This window comes from Trichosurus vulpecula, chromosome 2 (genome assembly GCF_011100635.1).
Source record: "Trichosurus vulpecula isolate mTriVul1 chromosome 2, mTriVul1.pri, whole genome shotgun sequence".
Lineage (NCBI taxonomy): Eukaryota > Metazoa > Chordata > Mammalia > Diprotodontia > Phalangeridae > Trichosurus > Trichosurus vulpecula.
In genome coordinates, this window is record NC_050574.1 from 294206283 (window position 1) to 294233000 (window position 26718).

Sequence of the window (26718 nt, forward strand, 5' to 3'; positions counted from 1 at the left end):
TGATAAGACATGATGTGCTTTGTGCTTATCATGTCTCTCAGAAACACAGGAGTATAATGGCTTGCTATTTATGCCAGCTTCCTCAGGAACTTATTTCTATTTCTCAAAATGTAGGTTTCGATCACCATCTGGTTCTTCTCAATGGCTAGCCTCTCAGTCATAGCTCCTGGTAGCCAACTCTACTGCCAGACAAAAATAAATTTCTACCCTGAACAAGGCAAGGTTTCAAAATTTCCTTCTAGTCTCCTTACTCGTGCTCCTTTCCTTGATCTGAAAAGGTCATATCAAGGACTTCTCATTTATTTATGTGGATTTCCCCAATCACTTTTAACTGAAAGTATATTTATTTCCACAGTATCCTCCAAACAGCCTATTCCTTCATTCATCAGCTTTCTTGGTGATTCAACCCTCATCTGATCCTCATGCATGTGTATTTTTCTCTGAGGTGATGCTGGATGCCTTGTTTTTTGCCACTATTTTTCTAAGATGACATCTGTGGTGTTTGCCTGGTTCTAAGAGTCTCTCTCCCTTTGCTGAACTTTCATTTACTTCAAAGGCAGCATGCTGAAAGGAAAAGACTACTATGCTTGAGGTTAGAAGAGATGAAGGTTTGCACCTCAGTTTCTCCAGCTGTAAAACAGGGATAGTAATAGTTATAGACCGCATCACAAATTTGCTGGGAGAACCAAATGAGCTCATGCATGCAAAGCATGTTTTAAATCCGTGTACAAATGTCAGCAATTGTTATTTTTTCTTTCTCAAAATGTATTTTTACTAGTATTTTGGTGTCCTGTATTTGAGGGGAATTATAGTTCTTCATCTTTCTATGATATTTTTAGTTTGGAAAAAGTTAAAGTTCCTTTCACTTTCATTGTCCTCGACTCCCCAGGAATGCAAGAAAATAATAGGAGTTTGCATCTAATTAATTCCAGGTCCCACAAGTAAAGAATATCTCTTTAAAATCTGTAGCTGAAATATCTGTGTGAACCAAATTTTCTCTAGTATGATACAATAAGAAAGGGATAGACAATGCTAAAAGTCTACCATGCTGTTTGACCACAGTGTTTTAGATTTGCTGAGTCCATGTGTGCAGGTCCAGCTTTGCTATTGCCACAGCGCTGATGACAAGAAGCCCAAAGGTGAAATTTAGCTCTACTGAAGATTTTAACATCACAACAGAAAAGAAGACCACTTGAAAATATGGGCTATTTCTGTACCTGCTTGCTATTTCAAGGTCACTGTGCAACATTTGAAAGTTACAAATGCTTAGAACTCTTCAAAATATACCATGTGACAGTCAACATATACATATCTATGGATTTTCAGTGGTAAATTTTCAATCTTAGAATGGCTTTCTTTTCCCAAAGAATTTAGAGTTACTTATTTCAAATGTATGTGTCCAGTTGACAGAACCCCAAGGTCAATCACACATGTATTGCATACTTAACAGATTTGCATTCTGACAGGATAAGGAGGTCTCAGAGTTAAATTTCCCACATACCTACAAATTCTTAATTCTCCACCAAGCTAATGTGACTAAGATCAATTTCAGTTCCTGTGGGAAACAGTTATCCTCTCTATACAACTTATTTGGTCATTCCCCAACTGATGCACATCCCTTCAGTTTCCAATTCTTTGCCACCACAAAAAGAGCTGCTATAGATATTTTTGTACTTTTCTTTGATCTTTTTGGTATAGCAGTGGTATTGCTGGGACAAAGGGTATGCACAACTTTATAGCCCTTTATGCATAGCTTCAAATTGTTCTCCAGAATGTTTGGACCAGTTCACAACTCCACCAATAGTGCATTAGTGTCCCAATTTTTCCACATTCCTTCCAGCATTTGTCATTTCACTTTTGTGTCACGTTAGCCAATCTGATAGATGTGAGGTGATATCTCAGAGTTGTTTTAATTTGCACTTCTCTAGTCAATAGTGATTTAACACCAACTGTACCCCTAACATTAACCTGTCACTTTTCAAAAAAACAGTACATCCTTAAAGACAGGGAAAACTATGCAGGAGAATGTGGATGGTTTAAAATTCATATTCATATCCACTATGGCAAAACTACTTAAATGCCTTAAAATGCCTTTACAATGGTTCAATAGGTCTTCATAAGAGCACTGTATCCAAAAATCTACTAGTACCTAACTTCATAGTACCCTAAATGGAAAAAGCCTGAAAAGGGTAAAAACTTTTTTTAATGACTGCATAAAATCCCCAAAGGATCCTGTTTAGTGGCATAGACACAGCCAGTATTTAATAGATGTTTGTTAATTATAGATATAAGTACTGACCCACACCCACTGAAAGGGAAGCTAATCTAGAAAGAAGCAAGAGGGCTAGGGAAGGAAAGTTCCCAGATTTTATGCCCCAAAGGCCTACTAGATTGGTAACAAAACAGAACTGAGAAGTGGACTTCATGTGATATTCTTCCAACCTTATACACTGCCCTGGACATTCATTCACCAGCAGAGCACCCAGATCTAGCTACTCCCAACATTTCAGCAAAGTAGAATATTTGAGTTGATCAGATCTCAGGAGATCAGAACAGACTGCCTTGTATTTTAAACCCAAAGAGACTAAAATGGAAAGGATAAAATGACGAGAAATCCTAAGTTAACTGAAAATATTTTTCTGAAGGAAAAAAGTCATGTAGTAAGATGATTTATGGATTAAGAACACAGATCTTTAAAAAATTTAACTAAAAATTTTTAAAAGAATACAGATCTTTCTAACAATTACTTTGATAAATGTGGCAATTAGAAAGATACATATGTGTAAATCTTATAAACAATAGTGGGGGCAAAGAGGAGGGATTGAGGGATTTTTATAGTATTCTCTCAGCACTGGTCTAAAAAGATGACCTTATACTTAGACTGACATTCAGGAAACTAGAGACTTTATAAGAGTACTTGAGAACCAAAGGAATTCCATAGAAATCAGTGCCTGAAACAGTCCTTTTAGGACTGGATGCTGAGCTCAGCATCCACATGATAATCTCTACTCTGTCTCTGCTGTAACCAACTTCATGCTTCACATATTCAAATCAATGAGAGATAAGAATCTACCCAAACCCTACAAAATTAATTTCATTAAATATAGAAATTGGCAGCTCAACAAAATCAAGTCTTTAATAATTAAGTAGCTACCCTGAAAATTCTACTCTATGAAAGGACATGACTATAAATGCAATTAATAAGGGAGTTTTGAAAATATAGGACTTTAGTCCAACAGTTAATGTTATAATTCAATAAAAGGTCATCTTTAGTGTGTTTACAATTCAGTACAATGCACTGTCTATACAACAGTAGTGCCCCCTGCTGGCCTGATGAGAAATAACATTGTTTTCTATTAACCTTTGAATTTCAGAATAATCCATGTTAACAGTGGATACTTTTTTAAAAATTTTATTTTAGACTCAAACACCAGAACACAAATACAGAATAGAGAAAAAATATCATACACTTAAATATTGGAACTTAAATACAAAGAAAAGAAAAAAGCATGTCATGTGCATAGCAGAATGTAAGAGAGGATTCAAAATATATAACAATAACTTTTCATTTCAATAAAGGCTGTATGATAAATACTACACTTTGTGCTGAGAGCTGTCCATCTTTCCTTTGCTTCCTTGTGAGTTTTCTTTTGTTCTTTGCTGTGCACCATTTACTTTGTTCTTTTTTTTTTTTTTTGCCCTTACCTCCCCCAGGCTATAATTGAGTGTGGATATATTTCCACATAAAGATTTATACATATACATATACACACATATATACATACAAGTATAGAATATATACTTTTCCTAACAAATCCTACTCCTGATCTTTGTTTTTATGTTTGTGCATATCTGTTTCCTATATCTCCTGACTCCTCTACTTTATTTTTGCCTACTACCTTGGCCTCCTATTACTTGCCTACCCCCTCTCAACAATCCCTCCCTTATCCTCTTATTCCCATAAATCTGAGCACTCTTCTATAAATCCCTAGAGCCTATCCCCTCACCCTCCTCTCTGGAGATCCCTCCCTTATCTTCCCATTCCTGTTGGTCTAAACACCCTTCTATATATACCCTCCTTTAACCTATTCCCTTACTCTCTCCTCTGGAGATCCCTCCCTTGTCCTCTCCTCCCTCCCTATCCCCTTACCATTTTATTTCTTCTGAATTTAGAAGACTTTTACACTTCTAAATATATGTGTATTGTTCCCTCTTGAACCCATTTCAGATGAATGTAGGTTACCGGAACTACCAGCCCTCCTTCCCCATCTAATTATTCTATGTCTATTCCTCCTCTTGCACCTCTTTTGTATAAAATAATTACTCCTTTTAGCTGTTCCTAAATGGTTTTACTTTTTAAAGTCATATCATACTCAGGTCTACCCCAATCATTTTTACGAACTACCCAATTACTAATGACCATCTTAGACATATGTTTTACATTTTACATATATAAAAAGTAAACAGTCTGTCCTTATTGAATCCCTTGTAATCAGTCTTTGGTATGTACCTGATATTTCACTTGGCTCTTGTCTGTCAAATCTTCTATTAAGTTCAGGTTTGTTTATTTTTTTAACAAAGTGTTGAAAGTCTGACAGTCGATCAAATGTCCATTTTTTTTTCATTCAGGATTATGCTTAACTTTGCAAGGTATGATATTTTCAACCAGAGCCCCAATTCTTTTGCTCTTTGATATATAGTGTTCCAGGACCTGCAGTCTTTTGTGTCTCCACCGCTAGATGTTGTATGATTCTAATTGTGGCACCATCATATTTAAATTTTTTTTCCTTGTGGCTTTTAATATTTTATCCTTGAGCTGGGGTTTTGGAATTTGACTATTCCTATGAGTTTTCCTCATAGGATCTCTTTCAAGGAGTGATCAATGGATTCTTTTTCTATTTCTACTCCTCCCACCCTTCGGTTCTAATGCTTCAGGACAATTTTCTTTAATTATTTCTTGTATTATTGTATCAACATTCTTTTTTTTATCATATCTTTCAGGTAGTCTGTTATGTTTGCTCTCTTTGGTCTGTTCTCCAGATCAGTTGTTTTTTTGTTTCACTTTCTCTATTTTTTCATTCTTCATATTTTGTTTACCTATTTCTTGATCTCTTAAAACTTCACTGACTTTGCCTTGCCCAATTTTTATTTTCAAGGTCATTTTCTTCCTTAAGATTTTGGATCTCCTTTTCTAATTGGTCGACTTTCTTTTCATGATCTTGTTTTTCTTGGATTATTCTTTTTTGTTTTTAGTTTTTCCTCTCTCATTTGATTTTTAAAGCATTTTTTAAGTTTTCCTATGAATTCTTTTTGGGCAGTTGATCATTTGATGTTATTCTTTGGGGTAGAAGAGGGTTTCTTTACTTCAATGTCCTCCACTGAAGATGAACTCCAGTCTTCTCTGTTCTTATAACTTTCTATAGTTAGATTCTTTCTCCTTTACCTGTGCATTTTTTTTTGTACTAATAGCTTAATTTTTGTAATCACCTCTAGCCCTTGGGTATGGGGGATGGTACCTCTTGCCCCAGATCTTCAGTTCTCCCCTCTATCTTAGAACCAAAGCCAAACCTCCAGCCTCCTGTAAGTGCCCACAGCCAGGGGCTTTCTGCCCCACAGCATCTGCACTCACCAGTGGTGTGCTGGTCCCTTCTGACCCCTGCCACTCAGCAGCCCATCTGGGTCTGGTGTTCTGGTCAACAGAAGTTCCCTCAATCTTCCCCAGCTCAGACACCCAACTCCCCTCACTATCTGGGGGATGGGGAGGGGTGGGAATGGGGGTGTAAATGTTCCTGTGCCTAGGGTCATGGCAGCCTCTCTAACCCCAGGGCTTGCCTCTTGTTGTTAAGTCGGACCCCAGCCAGGAGGTGTTAACTCTTCACTGGGACCAAACCTCATCATGGGATTTTTCTTCTGATCTTCTCAAATTGTCCCAGGAAGATCCCTGTTGTGTCCCTATTCTTATTTTTACTTGCACTTTGTTCACCCTAAGGTGCTATTTTATCTCTTCTGTGGGGGAAAATCTTGAGCTTGGAATTTTCTGACCTACTCTGCCATCTTCCCAGAATCTTCCCCAGTGGATACTTTTCTAAAAGTATATTTGCAATGACACTTCCCAATCACTTGCAATCTGACTTTCAAACTTACATATAACTATAACTGCTTTCTCCAAAATTACCACTGATTTTTAAATTGGCAAAATTGTTGGCCTTTTCTCAACCCTCAACCTTTCTGACCTCCCTGTAGCATCTGACACTATTACTGACTTCCTGGATATCCTCTCCTTTCGTAACACTGTCTCCTGGTTCTTCTACACGTCTGATCACTTCTTTTCAATCAACTTCACTGGGCATGCCAGACCCTGAGTATGTATCCTAATGTTCTTAAGCCTCTCTCTACACTTTATCCTTTGGTGACCTCAACCATCTCCAATGAGTTCAAAAGTCATCTTCACATGGGTGACCTCTCAGATATTTTTCACTATTCTCCTCTACTTGACCTAACAGGGGTCAGGAGAAGCATCCTGGTATTTTAGATGCAGTTTCCTGAGGCTTTACTAAAATATACTTGAAGGAAGTCATGTCTTTCTGTATAATATGCCTGAATGCTACTTGAATTTCTAGGATTTTAAGCCAGAGAAACCTCAAAGTGGAGATGGAGAGAGCATTCCAAGCATAGGTGACAGCCAGTGAAAACCCATGGATTGTATTGGATTGCTCTCTCCACACTATTCTCTAAATGTAAATCCAATGTCTTTTACCCCTATTCACACAAAATATTTCAAATTCAGTATTTCACTCCATTAACGTTCACTCTTGGCTCACAAGGTGGTAACTGTTCTTTCATGGCTGAGTAAAAACCATTTAAAACATATATCCACAATAAATAAAATAAAAAGTTTGATTGTTGAACATTGTAAAAATATTACAGAAAAAGATGAGCTATTACAATTCTTGCTAAAAAAAAATCACGATTCTATTAGTGTGCAGTACACTTGAAGATCATGCTCATTTCATTAAAGCACAGTAATTTACATGGACTATTTTGGATTTTAAAATATAAAGCCCTATCTTCTATGCCACGGCCCCCCAATTTTTAAAGAAAAAGGGCTCATGCTTGATGTATTTGAGTTTTCTTAAGTAGCTCTGGGTGCTAGAGTAGGCAATTGTAGTAGATGAGTTCTGAATGATTCTTCTCATCAGTGAATCCCATATAATTTTTTTGTTGTTGTTGTTGGTAAGCCTTAAGGAAATCACTGTGCCATTCAAAACACAAACACTGTATTGATGTGAAGTTGAAGAATCAAATATACATGTTCCAAATAGAGCAAATAAAAGTACTTTTTCTTTGAGATGCAGCTTCACTAAAACATACCTAAAAGAAGTCATGTCTTTTTCTGTACAATATGCCTGAATGGTATTTGAATTTTACCATTCTAGATCAAGTCTTTCCACCTTCCTGTTAAATAAAAAATTAAACATTTCTCTGAAATTAATCATTTGGTTTTAAAGAGGCTATATTGCTCTTCTCATTTTCCCTAAGCTCTATTTGGATTCCATTTGTACAACCAAATAGAAATCTACAGATGACAGAAGTAGCAAAGTTTGGAAGAAAGCTTTTGTGTTAATAAAAAGCAAAGGCTACCTGGTTATTATATTAAGGGCAAATTCTCATTCATTTTTCATTTATTATCCTTAGAAATGTGAATGAAAGATAGCAAATTAACTTCCCTATATGTTTTTAGACCTGTTATAGTAATTCCTCTTTCAAAAAATCATTCCACTCAACCCTTTAGAATCTTTTTAGGTTTTTATTAGAAAAAAGACAATGACTTAAAAAAAATCAGTTTGAGGTATTGGCAGAATCTGAATTTCAATTTCAAAACAAAATTCTCAAGAGTTGGAAGGGACACTAGTGGCCCATATAAAGAGAATGGCCTCTAACAATAGAGGCAGAGTGGAAGCAAGAAAAAAGCAGTGGAATTGAAGTCAGAGGAAGAGGACCAGGGTTTGAATCCTGACTTCTTCCACTTACCACCTGTGGGATCTTGAGCAAGCAAATCCACCTCTCCGCATCTCTGTTTCTCCATCTTCAAAACAAGGGGATTGCACTAAGTAACTTCTGAGGTATATTCCAATTATAAATCTCTGATACTATGGAGTTGACCCAAAAGTAGTCATCCAAACAATTCAAAGATCTCTATTAAGGAAAACCCATTAAACCTCCCAAGTGCATGGTATGGGGGATGGCCCATAGGTATGGGGGATGGCCCATAGGTATGGGGGATGGCCAGTGAAAAGACACAGAGATGAGTGAAAAAGTGTCATGTGTAAGGACCACAAAGAACATTTTGGCCAAAGTACAGGAGAATGGTGTATAGTGAGGCTGTAATGGTAGGTTGGGAACAGGTTGTGAAGGGTTTTAAAAGTTAGGCAGAGGATTTAATCCCAGAGGCAATAGTAGAACCCTGGAGTTGGAGAAGTAACACAATGAGACATAAACTTAAGGAAAATCACTTCACTGTGTGTGTGGATGTGGAGGACAATTAGGTCATTTTAACAGATAATACCCACAGGTCCTCAAACAGATGCTTATATGGCATAATCTCTCTTAATGCTCCCCAGCCAAAATATTTTTGTGCTAAAACTGAACACAATACTTCAGATGTTGTCTAACTTGAGTATGGTACAATGGGATTGTTACTTCCTTATTTATACCTCCTTTAAATTATAATGAAGCCCAAGATTGCATTAAATGTTTGGGCTATTATCACACAGTATTGACTCACTGAGCTTTCAGTTCACAAAGACCAAGATGTTTTTCAGAAAAATTGCTGTATATCCATACTTTCCCCACATCAGGGTTATGAAGCTGTAAGAGCTGTCAGTAATCTTCCTAAAGCAGGCCTGCACAACATACTGCCCATGGGTGGCATGTTGTGCAGGCCTGTTTTACATCCTCTACATTTTTCACAAGTCACCTGAAATCCTTTGGTGGGCTTGCCCTAAGGGAACTTCACACAGTCAGTGTTGCTGAGGGATTTGCATAAAGCAGCCCTGCACAACTGCCTACATGCTCGCCCTACAGTCAATACATTGTGCAGACTTGTCCTAAAGTGCACATTTGATCCTGTTGCCCTGCCCCACAGCCCCAAATAAATTCTTGCAACTCCCTATCACCTATATGATCAAAAATAAAATCCTCTGCTATACCTGTCCCCCTCAAAACACTCTCCTTAAGTGTTACATCCTCCCTTTCCCACATACTCTACAGTCCAGTGACATCTGTCTCTTTGCTGTTCCTTGAACAAGATACTGCAGCTCTCAGCTCCAGTTATATTCTCTGCCCCCTTAACTGGAATTCTCTCTCTCGATCTGACCTCCTGGCTTCCTTCCCTCAAGTCCAGGCTAAAATCCCATCTTCTACCAGATACCTTTCCTGATCCTCCCTACTGCCTTCCCTTTGTTGATAGTTTCTAGTTTATCTTGTATTCAGCTTGTTTATACATAATTGTATGCATGTTGTCTCTCCAATTAGACTGAGTTCCTTGAAAGCAGATACTGTATCTTGCCTTTCTTCCTATCCCTAGCGCTCAGCACAGTGTGTGGAACAGAGTAGCACCTAATGGACATTTATTGATTGACTGGCCAATTTTAATCACAGGCACTGGTTTAGCCTGCCAAAACCTTTTTGAAGTCCTCATTCAGACACCCCCTCAATTATGCCCCCAAATTCATTAAATGTGTATATATATTCCCTTTGATCCAGAGATACTTCTATTAGGCCTATACCCCAAAAAGATCAAAGATGGAAAGAACCTATCTGTATAAAAATAATTATAGCAGCTCTTTTTGTAGTAGTAGCAAAGAATAGTAAACTAATGGATTACCTATCAGTCAGAATGACTGAATAAGCTGTTGTATGAGGATGAAAGAGAAGTTCAGAGAAACATGGAAAGACTTATATGGACTGATGCCGAGTGAAGTGAGTAGTACTAGGAAAAAATTATACATGAACAACACCGGAAAGACTAATTTGGAAAGATAAGAACTTTGACCAATGCAATGACCGTGATTCCAGAGAACAGATAATAACCTATCCTCTACCTACCTTCCAAGAGATGTGATGGATTCAAGACACAGAATGAGATACATTTGGGGGCATGGACAAACGTGGGTATTTGTTTTGCTTGATTATTCCTATGTTATAAGGGTTTTCTTTTCAATTGGACAGGGATGGGTGGGAGATGAAATAAATGCTTAATTGAAAAATAAAATGAAATTAATAAAATCCTGCTATCCCTGTTTTGCCATCTACAAATATAAGCATAATATCTCTGTCTTTATCCAAGTCACTGATAAAAATGTTAGAGCAAACCACAGATACAGAGATACCCTTAAGTTTTCCTTCTTAGATGATGAACTCAGTTCTAAATTCACCTAATTATATTTTCATCTAGTCCACTTCTTTTGATCTTTTTTTGTAAGAACAGCATGAAAAACAGATGACAGTTTTGTCAAATGTTTGGCTAACTCTAGATAATCTATGTCTACGGTATTCTATGATCCACCCATTTTGCTAAGTCTGCTGAAATTAGGCTAAGAATTATAAACTTAAGTGCTTCAATAAAAGGAGTCTTGGACAGACCTACATTTATGGACATACAACAAATATGAAATACACAGAAAATTTAAAAAAATATTCTACATCAATTACTTTATACAATTCATTAGAAGACACATTTTGTTTACATTTATTTCACAGGGATTTGGCATAGATATAAAAATATTTTGAGTATCAGAGCCCATCTTTCTCAATTTAACAATTAAACACTACAAGGAGTGGTATTTCAAATTACTCAAACATCCATATTTTTTTTTATTTTGACTCAGTTATACCATAAAAACTAGAAATGAGGCATTTCGAAAGTTTTGTTCTATCTGTAATTTAATTTCAAATGTCAGTTTCTTAACATTTTTACTTCATTAAAAATTGTGGGGGGAAAGAGTCAGAAAATCAAAAGTTGTAATGCGTACTGGGTAAAAATCAGTATTAAATCACTTACACAAAATAAGAACACACCAGAAAGAATCGTCTAATGAGGAATCTATCCTTAACAATATTTCACTACAGGTACCTGACTGGGCCTATTAATTATCTTTTTAATGATTGTCATATAAATTACTCATCTGCATAAGCCCACTTGTTACTGGAGAAAAATCAGATGAAATATTAACCATGCTACAATGTGATTACAAGGGCAACCACTATACTGACCCAAGACGGATCTGTAAATGCAATATATGCTAAAATATTTAACAAATAAAATTTTAGATTCACTAATAAAAAGGACTATGGCACAAAATTATACTGAAAATGAATATGACAGTGTTTTAAAATTCCCTGAACTCTCTCAACCCTAAATAGTTATTCTTCTACATAGGGTAATCTTGCTCTGTTACAAAATTGATTGTGAAGACTTGCTTCAGAATGTACTAAGTTCACTATTTCTGTTACACTACAGTACATGAAACAGATTGTGTGCCATCATAAATAATTTACTTTATGCTAGAAAAAGGGCATCAAAATTCTTAATGTTCGGAGCACTTTTTTCCAAATTATTACTTGATTTTTTCCCCCGGTTAATGTTCAACATTAACTTTAAGCAGTCTAATGAAGTGCTATATGTAACAACATGAATGAACAAGGCCTCACTTCTCCTACTCTTAAGCACACTTTATTCATAGCTAACATTTCCCAGCTTTCTAGGAGAGTAGATACTTCATTGTTTTTCTGCATACAAATCCAAGCCATGCCCAAGGAGACCCTTAAAGCTTTCAAGCTCCTTGGATCAATCCAATCTATGCAATAAAAAAGAAGCAGACATCCAGGGAAGAAATTATATGTCTATGTTTATGATTATTTTACTTTTCTTACAAATTGGGATTAAAAGTTAAAGGATGTACAGTCATTTTAACATAATACCTTTAAGTAACCCAAGTTTTTAGGTTTTAAGATTCATAATACCTGGTTATTACTTTAAAAGTAACTATGACCATTAAATTAAAAAGCCATGTTCTCAAAATACTTCATCTCTTTCTCTGAACTTCATTTTAAGCAGTCTGTGTCCTGAAGTTTCCAATAAAAAGATAAGTCAATTACATACCATGTGAAAATGTATTAACAGTATTGTGCCACCATGATAAAACCTGATACAGTAAAGAATTCATAATTTAACAGATATAACTAATAGCTTAGCAAAATACAGGTACTCCATTTTCTATTTATCTGACAGACTACTGAAATAAGATAGTCACGTATTCCAATATCAGGTGTACATTTAAATTCTTACCACAAACTGTGCTCTGACTCTTGAAAACTTTGGAAGAATTTTGGTATCTGATTGAAATAAAAGACATTCATTATGACACCAATATTTCTCCATGTACAGAACCTTCAGGAGACAACATGCTGCTTAGGCTTATACAACACAAACCTATTAAAGTCACAATAATCATAAAATAGCCCACAAAGGCATCTTAGTCTAATCAAGAACCAGATTTGGAAGAAATTTCAGAGAGCAGCTAGTCCAAACTCTAAATGAAATGGAGTCCTCTCTACAATAACCCTAACAAGTTAACCTCTGTTCAAAGACTTGCCATGTATGAACAACCCTTTACCCTTTAAGGGCAACTCAACTATTCAGAAATTTTCCTTACAGTGAACTTACAGCTGCCTCAATGGACTTTTGAGTCCAATTCCTTCATTTTGTAGACAAGGAAACTGAACTCCAGAGTTGTCAAGTAATCTACAAGCATTTATCAAGCACTATTATTTATTACTATATGCCAGGTACTGTGCTAAGGGCTAGAGATTTAAAGTCAAAAGTATAACAGTCCCTGCCCTCAAGGAACTTACATTCTAATGGGTTAAATAAACTGACCAAGGTTACAAAGCTAATTGGTGACAGAGTTGGCACTAGAACCCAGTATTCAGATTCTCACTCCAACACACTCACTACACTGCCTCTCTCATGTGTACTTGAGTGTGCACGGCAAAAAAATGACAGTTTTATACCACACAAAATCCGAATAAGATCATGACATTTTGCTATACTTAATTAGGGTAATGACACCTCCAAAAATGTTTTTGCTATTATGTTATATATTTCTTCATTCTCTAACATCTTATTTCTACTGGATTTTTTTCTGTAGGAAAAAAAAAAGTTGAAGTTATATTCTAATACAAATACTGGTAAGTAAAGTGTTAAATTTATTTGTATCATACAGAAAAAGACTTATCAGCACTTTCCAACCTGTATATTATATATTTTTGTAAAAAAAAAAAATTACTGAAATTAGTGGATACTTACATAATGTTGATTTCAATGGTACTTAAGTTAAAAATAACCACCAGAAAATTATGTAGGGAAATACTGCACGGTTAGCATAATAGGACATTTTGGACAACAGTTATTAAAGTAGTTCTTTTGCTTTTATGGAAGAAATCAAATCAAAAGTATTAATTCTGAAATGAAGTAAAAAATTTTCAAATACAGTAATCTGTCTCCCCCTCTCTACCCATACACACACTCGCACATACATATATTAGATTCAAATTTTCTATGAGGTCACAGACCTTGTCTCATAACAAGGTTTCTTTACTAGTGCCTTGGTATTTATGTTTAATAAATACTTAGCAATTGAACTGAATAGTGTCCAAAATAAATCCATGCCTATACCATCACAGATTCAGGCCTTTTTCATTTCAGAGCCACCATTTCACAAGCAAATTTCAAAGAATTTTTCTAAGTAGCAAGTGAGACAACTGAACTCATAAGTGTGTTCAAATGAAAATTTTCCTCTATTTATGCCAGTTATGTTATTTTGACAAACTAACTGAAACTACCAGATTCTGCTCTTTTTTTGTTAAATGGCCATTAGTTTCTAATCCAATAGCCTTGGGGCAAGTCCCTGAACCTCATTTGTGAAATATGAATGAAGTACCTGTCCTACCCACCTCATAGTATCACAGTGATCAAATGAGATAATATATGTGGATGCATCTTGCAAACTAAAGTCTTATATAAATAAGTTACTATTATTCAATATAAATGATTGTTTTTTTAAGATGCAAGTGTCTATTTTTTTAATCAAAATGTCAGAATTGAAACAAGGAATTCTAATAAAAAGAATTAAAACAAAGTTTTCCAATGCTGTGAACTAATATTCAACAGCAAAAATAACTTTCTACTACTATAATTAAACATTTCTAACTGTGGTTTTTATTTTAGGCTTCATTTTTACTGGACCTATGCTTTCATTAGTGTAAGGAGCTCTGGGTGAGTAATTTCCTTTATCGATGTAGATCAGCATCTTATCTATAACTTATACTCTTAGACACTTGCCTAGAGTACTAAGTAAACTTGCTTAGGGTCACACATAAGTGTCAGAAGCAGAACTTGAACTCAAGTCTTCCAGACTCTTGAGGCCAACTCTCTAACATTATACCACATGGCCTCTTATTTCAGTTACTGTGAGCTGGTAAAACAGATCATTCAGCCAGCAAGCATTTATTTAATACCCACTACGTGCCAGGCACTGTGCTAAGCACTGGGGATACAAAGAAAAAAAAAGTCCCTGCTTAAGAAGCTCATCCTAATGGATCAAAAACATATATATTGACATCTGCTGTATACTGGTGATTCCTGAGAACCATTCCTTATAAAAGGCAAATGTCCTATGCATCATTTATATACGTATCCAAACAGAGCACAGACTTCTTCTAAAAGAAATTAAGGGTCTAAAAATATCATTCTGATGTAAGGTTTTGTCACATTTTACTTTAAAGTGTTAGTGAAACATGTCAAAAAGAGAATTTCAACACTGAATTCTGCAATATGCACCACCTGTAATATGGGTACGTTGTTATTTTAAAATTTCGGTTCACTAGTAATTTGCTTCAGATACCATACACACCATTCATTTTTTATTTCATTGAGCCAAGTTCCTACGCACTACCTATAATATATTCTTTTGCTCATTCTTTCCTTTACATATAGAAAGAAATGGAAGATTAAAAAAATTAACTAAATAAATTTCATGTTTCATTTACTTCAAGCTTATATATCAATATAACCTTGAGATGTACTTAATCCTTCCTCTTATACTGTCCCTTTATTATTCTGAAAAAATAAGCATAATTTTCTAATTAATGCCTCCTTTCTTAAAACATTTCATTTTAAGCCAATGCACTAAGTGCCTACTATGTGCCAGACACTGTTAAGCTAACCAAAACAGTACAGTTTAGTACTACAGACTTGCTGGTGTGTCTTATGGGGGGAAAAAAAACAAACAACCTAGCCTGCAGACAGTAGGCATGCCTTGCAACCCAAAACTGGCATAATTTTGGCTATATGTGATTGATTTTAAAGCAGACATGAGCACTCTTCCCAAAACAACATACCTGAGAGAGTGCTCATTTAACCTTACTAAGCTCATTTCTACATATACTACCTTATTCTTTTAGCTGCCAGGGGGGAAAAAATCAGCTTAATGTAAAGAATTAGTTAAGCCTTCTTCAGAGAAGCCAACATCTCAGTAACATATCAAACATTATTTAAAAGAACAAGTATATGTAGTTGGTTGCCAATATATCCTAATGGCATTTCCTAGCTTTGCAAGGCACACACATATTACGATTCCTTAAAAAAAGCCTCACTGCAGTTCCTTCAGATTTGAATGCTCATTTGAAACAAAAAGTCTTTCTTAGTCCCAAGAACTAGCAAGCTTTTGGATCAAGGCCAGATTTTTAAAATATTATATAATAATGACATTTAAATTACATATAGAAAGAGGAAAAGAAAGCTAACTCAAGGTAACAAAACTACAAAACTTCTATCTCTGTACTATTAGGCTAAACATGGATCAGCAGAAATTAGAAGAGGCAGCCTGTACAACTAGAGGATGAGTGTGTCTAGTCATTTAATTGTCACCAACTCCCAAGCTGACATTTATCATGAACATGAGACTTGGCTACTATAATTTCCACAGGTAGGTCTCTATCTTTCCCCTATTCAGAAACAGAAATAAAATTGCTCACACACACAAATTCTTTTGTTGGCTAGACACTTAGCGGGAAAAGATAAAGTCTCTTCACACATTTCCCCTCTCCAATTTTACAAAAGTAAACTGCTATACCAATGGAGAACAATTCAACAACAAAGGAGAGAAACTGAGTGAGAGAGGCAAATGCCAATAAGCTACCTGTTCATCCAGATCAAAGCTTCTTAACCTGAGGTCTGTAAACTTTTAAAAAATATATTGATAGTTATGTCAATAGCTGGCTTCCTTTGTAATCCTATGTATTTTACATTCTGCATTTAAAAACATTTTTCTGAGAAAAGGTCCATAGGTTTCTTCAAACTACCAAAGGGGTCTACAAAAGAACCCCTAATCTATAAAAAAGAGTACCCTTGGAACGACTTTTCCTCTTTAGAAAGAAGCAAAGCAATTGGAGAATTTAGTATGTCTTTGTCTCTTTCTCAGGACTGAACAAGCATTTTAAATGTCTTCATTTATCTATGAGAATAAATATCCACTGCCAAACTATAGTTATAAAATCAGTCTGATTAGTTGATAAGCATGAGCAAATAAGGAAATATCACCAAACTTCATTTAAGTTATGTCATTTCTGCCTCCTTCACTAACACATTCACCAGATTCAGACCAATCTTCTAATTGTTAATTGTACCTCCTCTTTCTAGCCCTACCTGGCTTTGGCAAAAGTATTTCTGAAATAAAAGATCGGCAGCAAGATAGATGAGAAGTGTGTGCTAAATAATGCTAAGCCTAAATTAGTCCCTGATGATCCTAAAGTAAAGTACTTTAAAAAGCAAAAAACTTTTCATTTCCCCCAGATACACAATCTAAAAAGATGATAAAAAGAACCAAAATCAATTTAATTTGGGCTGCCAAGAACTTTCATTAGTTCTGAGAAAGTGGGCAAATATTTACCCATGATGCTACATTAAAGAACAAATAGTCTGACTATTATGATGTAAAAATACTTTCAGTAACATAACAATAATGTTTAGAACTGGGGGGTGAGCTTTTTCTTATTCTCCCACTGCCACGAAGAGTTTTAGAACTTAAATGAGGCAGGTTAAAGTAACATTACTATGAAATGAATTTTAAAATGTCAATCTAGTTAAGTAGTTTTAATGAAAACTAAATTACCTTCCTTAAAAGCTTGAAATGGGAATGGGGTTATTTATTAGTCATAAGCATGGAAATATCAGAAGACTCATTCATTCACTGCCATCTATAGTGGTTAGAGTCAGAAGCAGTTGCATAGCAGATACATTCAAGAATCTAAAGTCACATTAAGGGCTAAATGTTTTGTGTACAATTTTATCTTAGTGGGTTTTTTATTAAAGTACGAAAACAAACAAAACCCTCAAATGACAGAATCCCTTTTTGGTCTCTCTCTCAATTCCGCTTAATTGCTTAAAAGCTTATTTAGAAATACAAAACTAAGGAGGTGGTTTATAGTTCTACAATAAATGGACACATTTAAGCTTGTGGAAAAACTAGTAACTGCTTGACTCATTTGTAATACACATACATACAAATAAGTTTAAACAATATTTTATTTTAATAATGGGCCATATCACGTCAATCTAAATTATTCCATTATGAAAATTTCTTCATTGAAAAGTGACCATTTCTTTCCATCTATAGCACAGCTTACCAAGTCAAGTTTACATTATCAATAATCTTGAGAAGTACTTAATCCTCCTTCTTATAATACTATTTCCCCTTTAAAAACTTGCTCTGGGTCGTCAAATTTATAACACACAAAGCACATAATGCTACGGAAAAATTTTACAAAGATAACAGTATATGTAGTGTAAGAGAACAAAAGATCCTGTTCCAAAGATTTTGTTTCAATCTCAGATTTGCAAAAGTGTATTATTTCATAAATTAAACTAGATTTCTGTGGTGTTTATATTCAACGGTTTACACAACACAAAAATATAATCTGTACCTACAAGGCACCTGAGCCTTTTGCATCTCCCCTAAAACAAACACTAATCTACAGACATTAATGATTTCTTACATATAGCCCCACAGTCCAGCATTTAACAAAAATGTAAAAACAAAGTCTCTTTAACATCAGCATTTTCTTCCTTGATGATTTCACCAACTGAACCCCATGAGATCCGTAAGGCAAGTTGGTTCTTTAGATGGACTGGAATGTCCTATACTTGTAGTGATATATTTGTAGCAAAATAGTTCATTATAAAACTCAACAAAACAAGAATGAGGAGAAAATATGTATTTTAGAGTTTCAAAGAACTGAAACTATTATTTTAAATCTGGAGTAGGCACTGAAATATTTTTTTTCTATATAACCTTGTCGGAGATTGTCTCTTCGCTGTATAATGCTTCATCATCAAGCTAAAAATAAATAGAAAACATTATCATTAGATTATAATTTTCATGATCCTTAACCTTTTATATTGTAAAAACTATGTTAGAATAGATTTTATTAGAAAAAAATTCTAATGCTGAAACTAAATATTGCTTATATTTCACTAGCAATTCTCACACTGGACTACTATAAAGTACTGCAATTGAGTCCTGAGAAGAATTCTAAAAGCTGAAACACTCTAGTCAGCCTAACCTATCAAAATGAACAGGTGTTCATCATGTCTTCTCTCTGCATCCATGCAACCAATCTCTTTTTCCCATGTGTTCTACTCTATGCTCCATAATTATACTGTTCTCAGCCTTCTCTGCCCCACTTAGTTTTGATGATAACAATCATCAAAATCCACAGGTTTGCTCAGATAGGTAGGAAGTATGTGTGATAATGGGGCTGGCAAAAGAAAAATCACAGCAGAGAAAAACACATTTAATTTTAAAATGGTATACTAATAAAAAAAAAAAAAAGAAAAAGACAATTGGCCCCAGATGGATGTTGTTAGTCTTATTGTGATGCTAGTCACAAAAAGTAAATCAGATAATTCTACCAGAAATAAATGAATGGGAAATCTATTCTGTATTGGGAAACTACAACACTTAAACACTATTAATGTCAGCTCATATATAATGAATACAGACAATTTTTTTCAAAGGCATACCTATTATTTATGAACAGCAGATAGTTCCATCCTCCTGAGAAACACTGTGCAAAGGAATGAGGCTCTCACACTGTTCACTATCTTCTGGGACTCTTAGAAAAAAACAAAAGCAAATAATTATACAGAGTAACTAAAAAAGTTTCATAAAAAGAGTTCTATCCTATTTAGTAAAGTTTCTGTGTCTAAATTAACTATAACAAAATTGTTTTTTTCTCTAGTAATCAAATAAAAATTTATTAAGCTAAGAGTTTATTAAACACCAAAAGAAAACATGCCTACTAATAAGTTTACCATTATTAGTTTATCCTGCAGATTATTCATATTAAGTACAATCATTAACTACTCTTCACAAAAGCTCTAAAAGCTTAGCTAGGCTTGTATGGCCATCCTATTGGTAGAGAACCAATGTTATGGTTAAAAAACAGATCTTTCCTTTAAAAAAAAATTACCTCTGAATTCGATGTTTTCTACAGATAAAGGCAAAAATTCTCCTGACTCCTACCATCACTGGATCCCAGTTATTATAATGGCATAGGAGAGTTACAATGAAAAATGAAAAAAATACAGGGACAGCACCTGCAAAAAATAACCAGGAAAATTGCACCTGGAAAAAGAAATTAAGAAAACTCATTTATTACTGCCACAATTACTTACTTCTTAAATTTAAGTTTTCATTTATGGAAACTGGCATGGATAAGTTTAATACCAAGAAGAAAATATAAAGCACCTAATTTTATTATTTTTAACCTTAAAAATCCAGGTAATCTGATGATTTCTTCATATAACCACTATCCTCTAAAGATTGATAGCTGTACCAAATGACTGAAAGAAAGGAGAAGTCAGCTATCCAAGAGAACAGTAATACTTTTCCTATAGCTTCCTGTAACCTTTGATCCACACACCACACTTCACATTCATTCCCTAGTGCCTTTCATTTCTCACTTACTGGTTTTCTTGACTGTTCTTCTCCCTTGTTCTTAGGCTAACTCTAAGAATCATCTTTTGGCTAAAAGCTGTTGTGTGTCTTAGTATTAGTTATCAAAATTATATTACTTAGGTATAACAATTTTTAATTTAATAAAAGAAATGAAATAAAATTTTTCTTAAAAGCTTAACTGTTCTTTTCATAAAGCAGCTATGATATACTATTAGTTCTAATTCTGACTGAAAATGGCTTAGATTAAGTATCTCATGGAAAATATTTCAATTAAAATAGCATTTTAAAAAGAAATACAGAAGTTAAATAGCTAAAATATTAAGATGTTATTAGCCATCTAACCAGCAAAACCTGTGACAAGAAATTCACATTAAACCCATTTTTTCATACCAAATTTAGGTATAGTTTTGCTACAAACACCATTAACTAATTTACACATGGGAAGAGCAAGAGAAAGAAGAGGCATAATTTCCATAGTTGTCCAGTAGGATTTTAAGTGTGGAATTTATATATAATACACTGAAGCTTAATTATTATGAAAACAAAGATTTCAACTATAAAATAAAAAAAAAGGAAAAAAGCTCTGCTTGCTCTTTGAGATTGCAAACAATTAAGGATGTAAGGCTTATATTCATAGGTAAGGCTCCCTCTGCTGGAAAGTACACAATGTTTCATTTCAAAACTTTTAAGTCAGGAAAAATAGCCAGTGATACATCATCACTCCTCTTACTAGGAATATTTTAAAGCAAACTGAGCAGGAAACTTAAGTCCCTTCATTCTGACTTTATACATTTTCCAGTTGTTTGGGCATATATTGTGTTTATAACAGCTTATATTTTTCTAATGAGTCAAGGTTCAAAAGCTGTTTATCCCCATTTTGTAGATAAGTCCAAGTACTCATAGGGAGAAAACATTAATAAATATTTGTAAATCTTAAATGTTACATTAAAAGGGGTTTAACCTTTGACAAATAGCTTAATAACTGAGACTTAAGAGTGATGTCATAAACAAATTAGGAATAAGGAAGAAAATACTCATCAGATATATGCATAGAGGAAGAGCTCTTGACCAAACAAGACAGGTTCACAGAAGGTAAAAAAAAGACACTTTTAACTACATAAAATTTAAGTTTTAGCACAAACAAAGGCAATGTGGCCAAACTTAAAAGAGAAGCAGGTAAGTAGGAAAAAAAAAATCTTCACAGAAAATCTCTCTGCTAAGAGTTCTTATTTCGAAGATACATAGTGAACAGATTGAAATTTTAAGAACAAGAGCCATTCCCCAATTAATAATCAAAGTATATGAACAGGCACTTCTAAGAGGAAGAAATCCAAGCTATCAATAGCAATATGAAAAAGGTGATATAAATCACTATTAGAAAAATTCACATACTAATCATGATTGGCAAAGTTGACAAAAAAGGAAAACCATAAATTCTGGAAGGGCAAATAGGTACATTAAAGTACTACTGATGGAACTGTGAACTGGTCCAGCCAATTCTTGAAAGTAATTTGAAACCACGCCCAAAAAGCTATTATACTGTGCATGCCCTTTTTGATGTAGAGAAACCATTAACTGATCTATGCCCCTGAGAAAAGAAAGAGGGGGAAAAAAAGCTGTGTGTGGCTGTGTGTGTGTGTGTGTGTGTGTGTGTGTGTGTGTGTGTGTATCTGATTTTCTTGCAGTGGCACAGAACTGGAAAATAATGGGATACTCATCAATTGAGGAAATGCTTAACAAGCTATAATATATAAACGTGATGGAATACTACTATGCTAGGAGAAATGGTAGAAGCAAAAGTCTTTGAGAAACGAGGGAAAATTTTTATGAGCTGACGAAGATTAAAGTGAGTAGACCCAAAAGAGTAATTTATAACCTAACAATATTATAAACACAAATGACTGAAAGACTTAGGAACTCTGATCACTGCAATGACCAACTATGATTCCAGAAACCTCACAATGAAACAAAGTACCACATCTCCTGAGAAAGAGGTGATGGAGTACAAAATGAGGCTTTTTATTTTTAACATGGCCAATGAGGGAATTTGTTTTGTTTGACTGCACATGTGTAATGGGTTTTGTTTTGGAGGAAAGGTAGAAGGGAAAGAAGGCAGATTTTAATTTTTCTAAAGAGTTTAGAACTTCAGAAAACATGGATTCTGAACTTAGATCTGACACATTTTATGTCACTTTGGACATTTTTTCCAACAGGTATAACACTACTTGTCCTACCTACTAGGTACTTGCAAGGGCGAGGTAGGGTGGGATGGGCAGGGGGTTAAGAAAATACTTTAAAATTGTTTAAAATGAGTTATTGTAGCATTGTTGCTGTTGTTATTATTGTAGGAAAATTCAGAGTAGAATTTCTTTTGTTCATATATACGTTTGCTTTTGGAGGAAACATCAATATCATCATCATCGTCGTCACAATAGTTAACACGTATATAACATTTACTATGTGCCAGGCATTGTGCTAAGCACTTTACAACTACTGTCTCATTTGATCCTAACAACTCTGGAAAGCAGGTACTATAATTATTATCCCCATCTTACAGATAAGAAACTGAGGCAAAAAAAGGCTAAGTATTAGGAGATGGATTTGAAGCCAGGTCTCCCTGACTCTAAGCCCAGCACTCCATCCACTTAGCCACTAAGACTAGCCAGTAGACAGGTAGGTGATAAATTTTGGAGGATGACCTAGAATAGAACAAAGGAAAAGCCAGTCACTGAAAAACAACTATAATACTCAAATCAGTATTGGGGATAGGGGTAAGAGAAGAACAAAGTAGAATAGATTCTTTTTTTTCTACACAAAACCCTTGTTCAGTGAACTCTGATGCTAACATTTGATATTCTTTTCATTCTCAGTCTAGAAGAAATAATACTGAGGAGAGAAGGGAAGGATAACATATAGCTCTTCAGCCTTGTAAGGTTAAAAAACAGGCTAGACCTCCACAAAACAAATATGAGAGAGTTAATAGATAAAATTAATTTTCATTTTTAATAGATTTCTCCTATAATGAGCATATTGCTACTTACCATAACTACTACATTGGTCTGAAGATGAAGAATTCAGAGTTTTTGCACTTCAGAACTGATAATATTTTTGGTCTGAATGTTTCTGAAATAATTTTAAAGACATGCTTGTCTGCCTTAGTTACTAATTTACTCTCCACTGGAGACCCCTTATAAAATATAGAGAAAGCTCATGTTTTCACTATCTGAAATTTGTTATTTTAAAAGTAACTTACCAAATTTTAAAAATCTATAATCACAGATGGAGAATGGTAAGCAAGAAAAGAACAGTGGATGTGGGTTCAAATCCAGCACTGCAAGTCACTGCCCGTAATGACCTTGGACAAAAATCATTTAATCTCTGTGTACCTAAGTTCCCTCATCCATAAAATGAGGAAGATGGGCTAGAAGCCCTAAAATGTCATCTTCCATTCCACAATAGGAAAAAGCAATATTCTTCCCTATCTCCTATTTTATAACAGCTATATAGGACCACCTAATATCAACTAACTTTATTAAAAGAAAAATGTTAGGTACATTATTGATCTTTCAAACTAATATTGATGTAAAGTTTCTAATGATGACACATTTTATTGATCAAGTCCATTTTAATAATATATCATTAATCAATAAATGATAGTTTACCTTTTGCAAGCACATATCAGCTATTATGGTCAGAGGTATTGTAAGGCTTAGTGCAAGTGTGCCAATCAGGGATGAGGTAAGAAAACAGCCCCTAAAATAGATTAAAATACACATTCTTGCATTTAAAAGCTACAACTAAAGTGAAACATCAAAAAGCAGATGTTAATTCCAAATTTTATATATTGAAGGAGGGAAATCAGTGGTCGCAAGCTAAAATCATGACATTCACATCTAATACTAAGTTTTAAACAATGTTATATTGTTTAAAACGATACTTCTTAATGGTAAACTTGAAACGTCAAACCCATATAAAGTTTTTACTATAAAAATAATGGAAAACAGTAAAAAAACAATTTAAGACAACTATAAAACATTATGACAAGCTAAAAATTAAAAAATGTTATATCCATTAAGAAATAATGTAAGTCCGATCGCCTCCTCAAATAGATCCCAAAAAGAAATCTCCTAGGAATATTGTCGCCAAATTCCAGAGCTCCCAAATCAAGGAGAAAATACTGCAAGCAGCCAGAAAGAAACAATTTGAGTATTGTGGAAACACAATCAGAATAATCCAAGATCCAGCAGCTTCTACATAAGAGATCGAAGGGCTTGGAATACGATATTCCAGAGGTCAATGGAGCTAGGATTAAAACCTAGAATCACCTACCCAGCAAAACTGAGTATCATGCTCCAAGCCAAAATATGGATTTTCAATAAAATAGAGGACTTTCAAGCTTTCTCAGTGAAAAGACCAGAGCTGAATAGAAAATTTGACTTTCAAACACAAGAATCAAGAGAAGCATGTAAAGGTAATCAAGAAAAAGAAATTGCAAGGGACTTACTAAAGTTGAACTGTTTTGTTTACATTCCTACATGGAAAGATGATGTATATGATTCATGAGACCTCAGTATTAGGGTAGCTGAAGGGAATATTCATATAAATATAAATATATATATATGTATGTATGTATGTATGTATGTATATGTGTATATGTATGTATATATGTATATACACACACATATATATATGTTTATGTATATATATGTATATGTGAGTGTGTATGTATGTATATATGTATCTGTGTGTGTATAGAGAGAGAGAGAGCGGGCACAGGGTGAGTTGAAGATGAAGGGAAAATATCTAAAAGAAATAAAATAAAATTAAGGGATGAGAGAGGAATATATCGAGAGAGGGAGATAGGGAGAGACAGAATGGGGTAAATTATCTCACATAAAAGTGGCAAGAAAAAGCAGTTCTGTAGGAAGGGAAGAGAAGTCAGGTGAGGGGGAATGAGTGAATCTTGCTCTCTTGCTCTCATCAGATTTGACCCAAGGAAGGAATACCATACATACTCAATTGGGTAACTTACCCCACAGGAAATAGGAGGAATAAGAAGATAAAAAAAAGGGGGGATGATAGAAGGGAGGGCAGATGGGGGTGGAGGTAATCAGAAACAAACACTTTCAAAAGGGGACAGGGTCAAGGGAGAAAATTCAATAAAGGGGGATAGGTTAGGAAGGAGCAAAACATAGTGAGTCTTTCACAACATGAGTACTGTGGAAGGGTTATACATAATGATCCACATTTGGCCTATGTTGAATTGCTTGACTTCTTAGGGAGGGTGGGTGGGAAAGGAAGAGGGGAGAGAATTTGGACCTCAAAGTTTTAAAAACAGATGTTCAAAACAAAAAAATAAAAGTTTTTGCATGCAACTAGAAAATAAGATACATAGGCAATGGGGCATAGAAACTTATCTTGCCCTACAAGAGAAGAAGGGAAAAGGGGATGGGAGGGGAGTGGGGTGACAGAAGGGAGAGCTGACTGGGGAACAGGGCAACCAGAATATACGCCATCTTGGAGTGGGGGGGAAGGTAGAAATGGGGAGCAAATTTGTAATTCAAACTCTTGTGAAAATCAATGCTGAAAGCTAAATACATTAAATAAAATAAAAGAAAAAAAAAGAAATAATGTAAGTGATGTCTAACAGTAAGTATTACAGGCCAACCCAAGTCAGAGTCTAAAACATTTTTAATGTTCAATCTGGAATATCAATAATGATGAAAAAGCAAGTTGCTTTAGGATTACTTTCTAAAATTTCACAGGAAATTGGAAAACATACATTCTCTATTTGCAGAAAAAATGAACTGATATTTAGAAATAAAAGTTACTTTATTTGCCCCAATAACCTGCTTCTATGAACTCCCAGGATTCCTTTTTTATATTATAAATGCCTCAGATACCTTTCCTTTCACCAACTCTAATTGCACTTAGGGTATATATTAGACCACTTACAGGATTAACTTTGTACGTATATTCTCTTATTGCTCTTTTAATTATTTCTCTCATTTCCCCAAACAAATTTGTCTTTTTCAAGACACCTCTCCCCCCGCCCCAGCACTAAGCATAGAGGTGAGCTGGTTGTAAGTCACCAATAAAAACCTGACAGACAAGTGACTTAAATTCATGAATACTTTTTTCCCAGAGGTCACAGGAGCAAACCAGGAAAAGTATAATTTTGCAAGGCTCTAAAAATTCTAGCTAATAAAAAATAATGCTTTGATCACCATAACTGGGCACGTAATACAATGACAGGTTTAGTCCTGTTTAAGTTCTTCAATCCATTTAACATATGCTTTCCATTACTGTCAAAACATAGTCATGAAAATAAACCTTTAGTATCCTATTTCTGAACAAAAGAACTGAGACACAGAGGCTGAAGAGTTTGGCAAGATCAGTCACACTCATTTGTGTTCTGTATGCTATAGTAAGGATACAAATTCAGTTAATATACTGTATAACATGCAAATGTTTAAATTACAAAACAATTCACTAGAACATTGATAATTTAAATATTTGCAAGTACCAATGTCCTTATTTAAGATCATGGTACATAACAAAAATCATGCTAACCTTCAAAAGTGAGAAAATCATTGTGAATTAGGAGTTCAAAGATCTATATAAAGCACAACTTAAG

At 34.6% G+C, this 26718-nt stretch overlaps 1 protein-coding gene across 2 annotated transcripts in view; it reads right to left on the reverse strand.

The window, feature by feature from the left end:
• Positions 1-16904: 16904 nt before the first annotated feature.
• SLC35F5 (solute carrier family 35 member F5) overlaps positions 16905-26718 on the reverse strand; it is a 57017-nt gene continuing 47203 nt past the window's right edge. For both annotated transcript variants that reach the window (XM_036743396.1, XM_036743397.1), the window contains exons 13-16: positions 23744-23834; positions 19594-19748; positions 19145-19236; positions 16905-18458 (exon numbers count right to left, since the gene is read on the reverse strand). In XM_036743396.1, the coding sequence (XP_036599291.1) occupies positions 19152-19236; positions 19594-19748; positions 23744-23834 (331 nt within the window). In that variant the 3' untranslated portion in view covers positions 16905-18458; positions 19145-19151. The remainder of the gene's footprint in view (positions 18459-19144; positions 19237-19593; positions 19749-23743; positions 23835-26718) is intronic.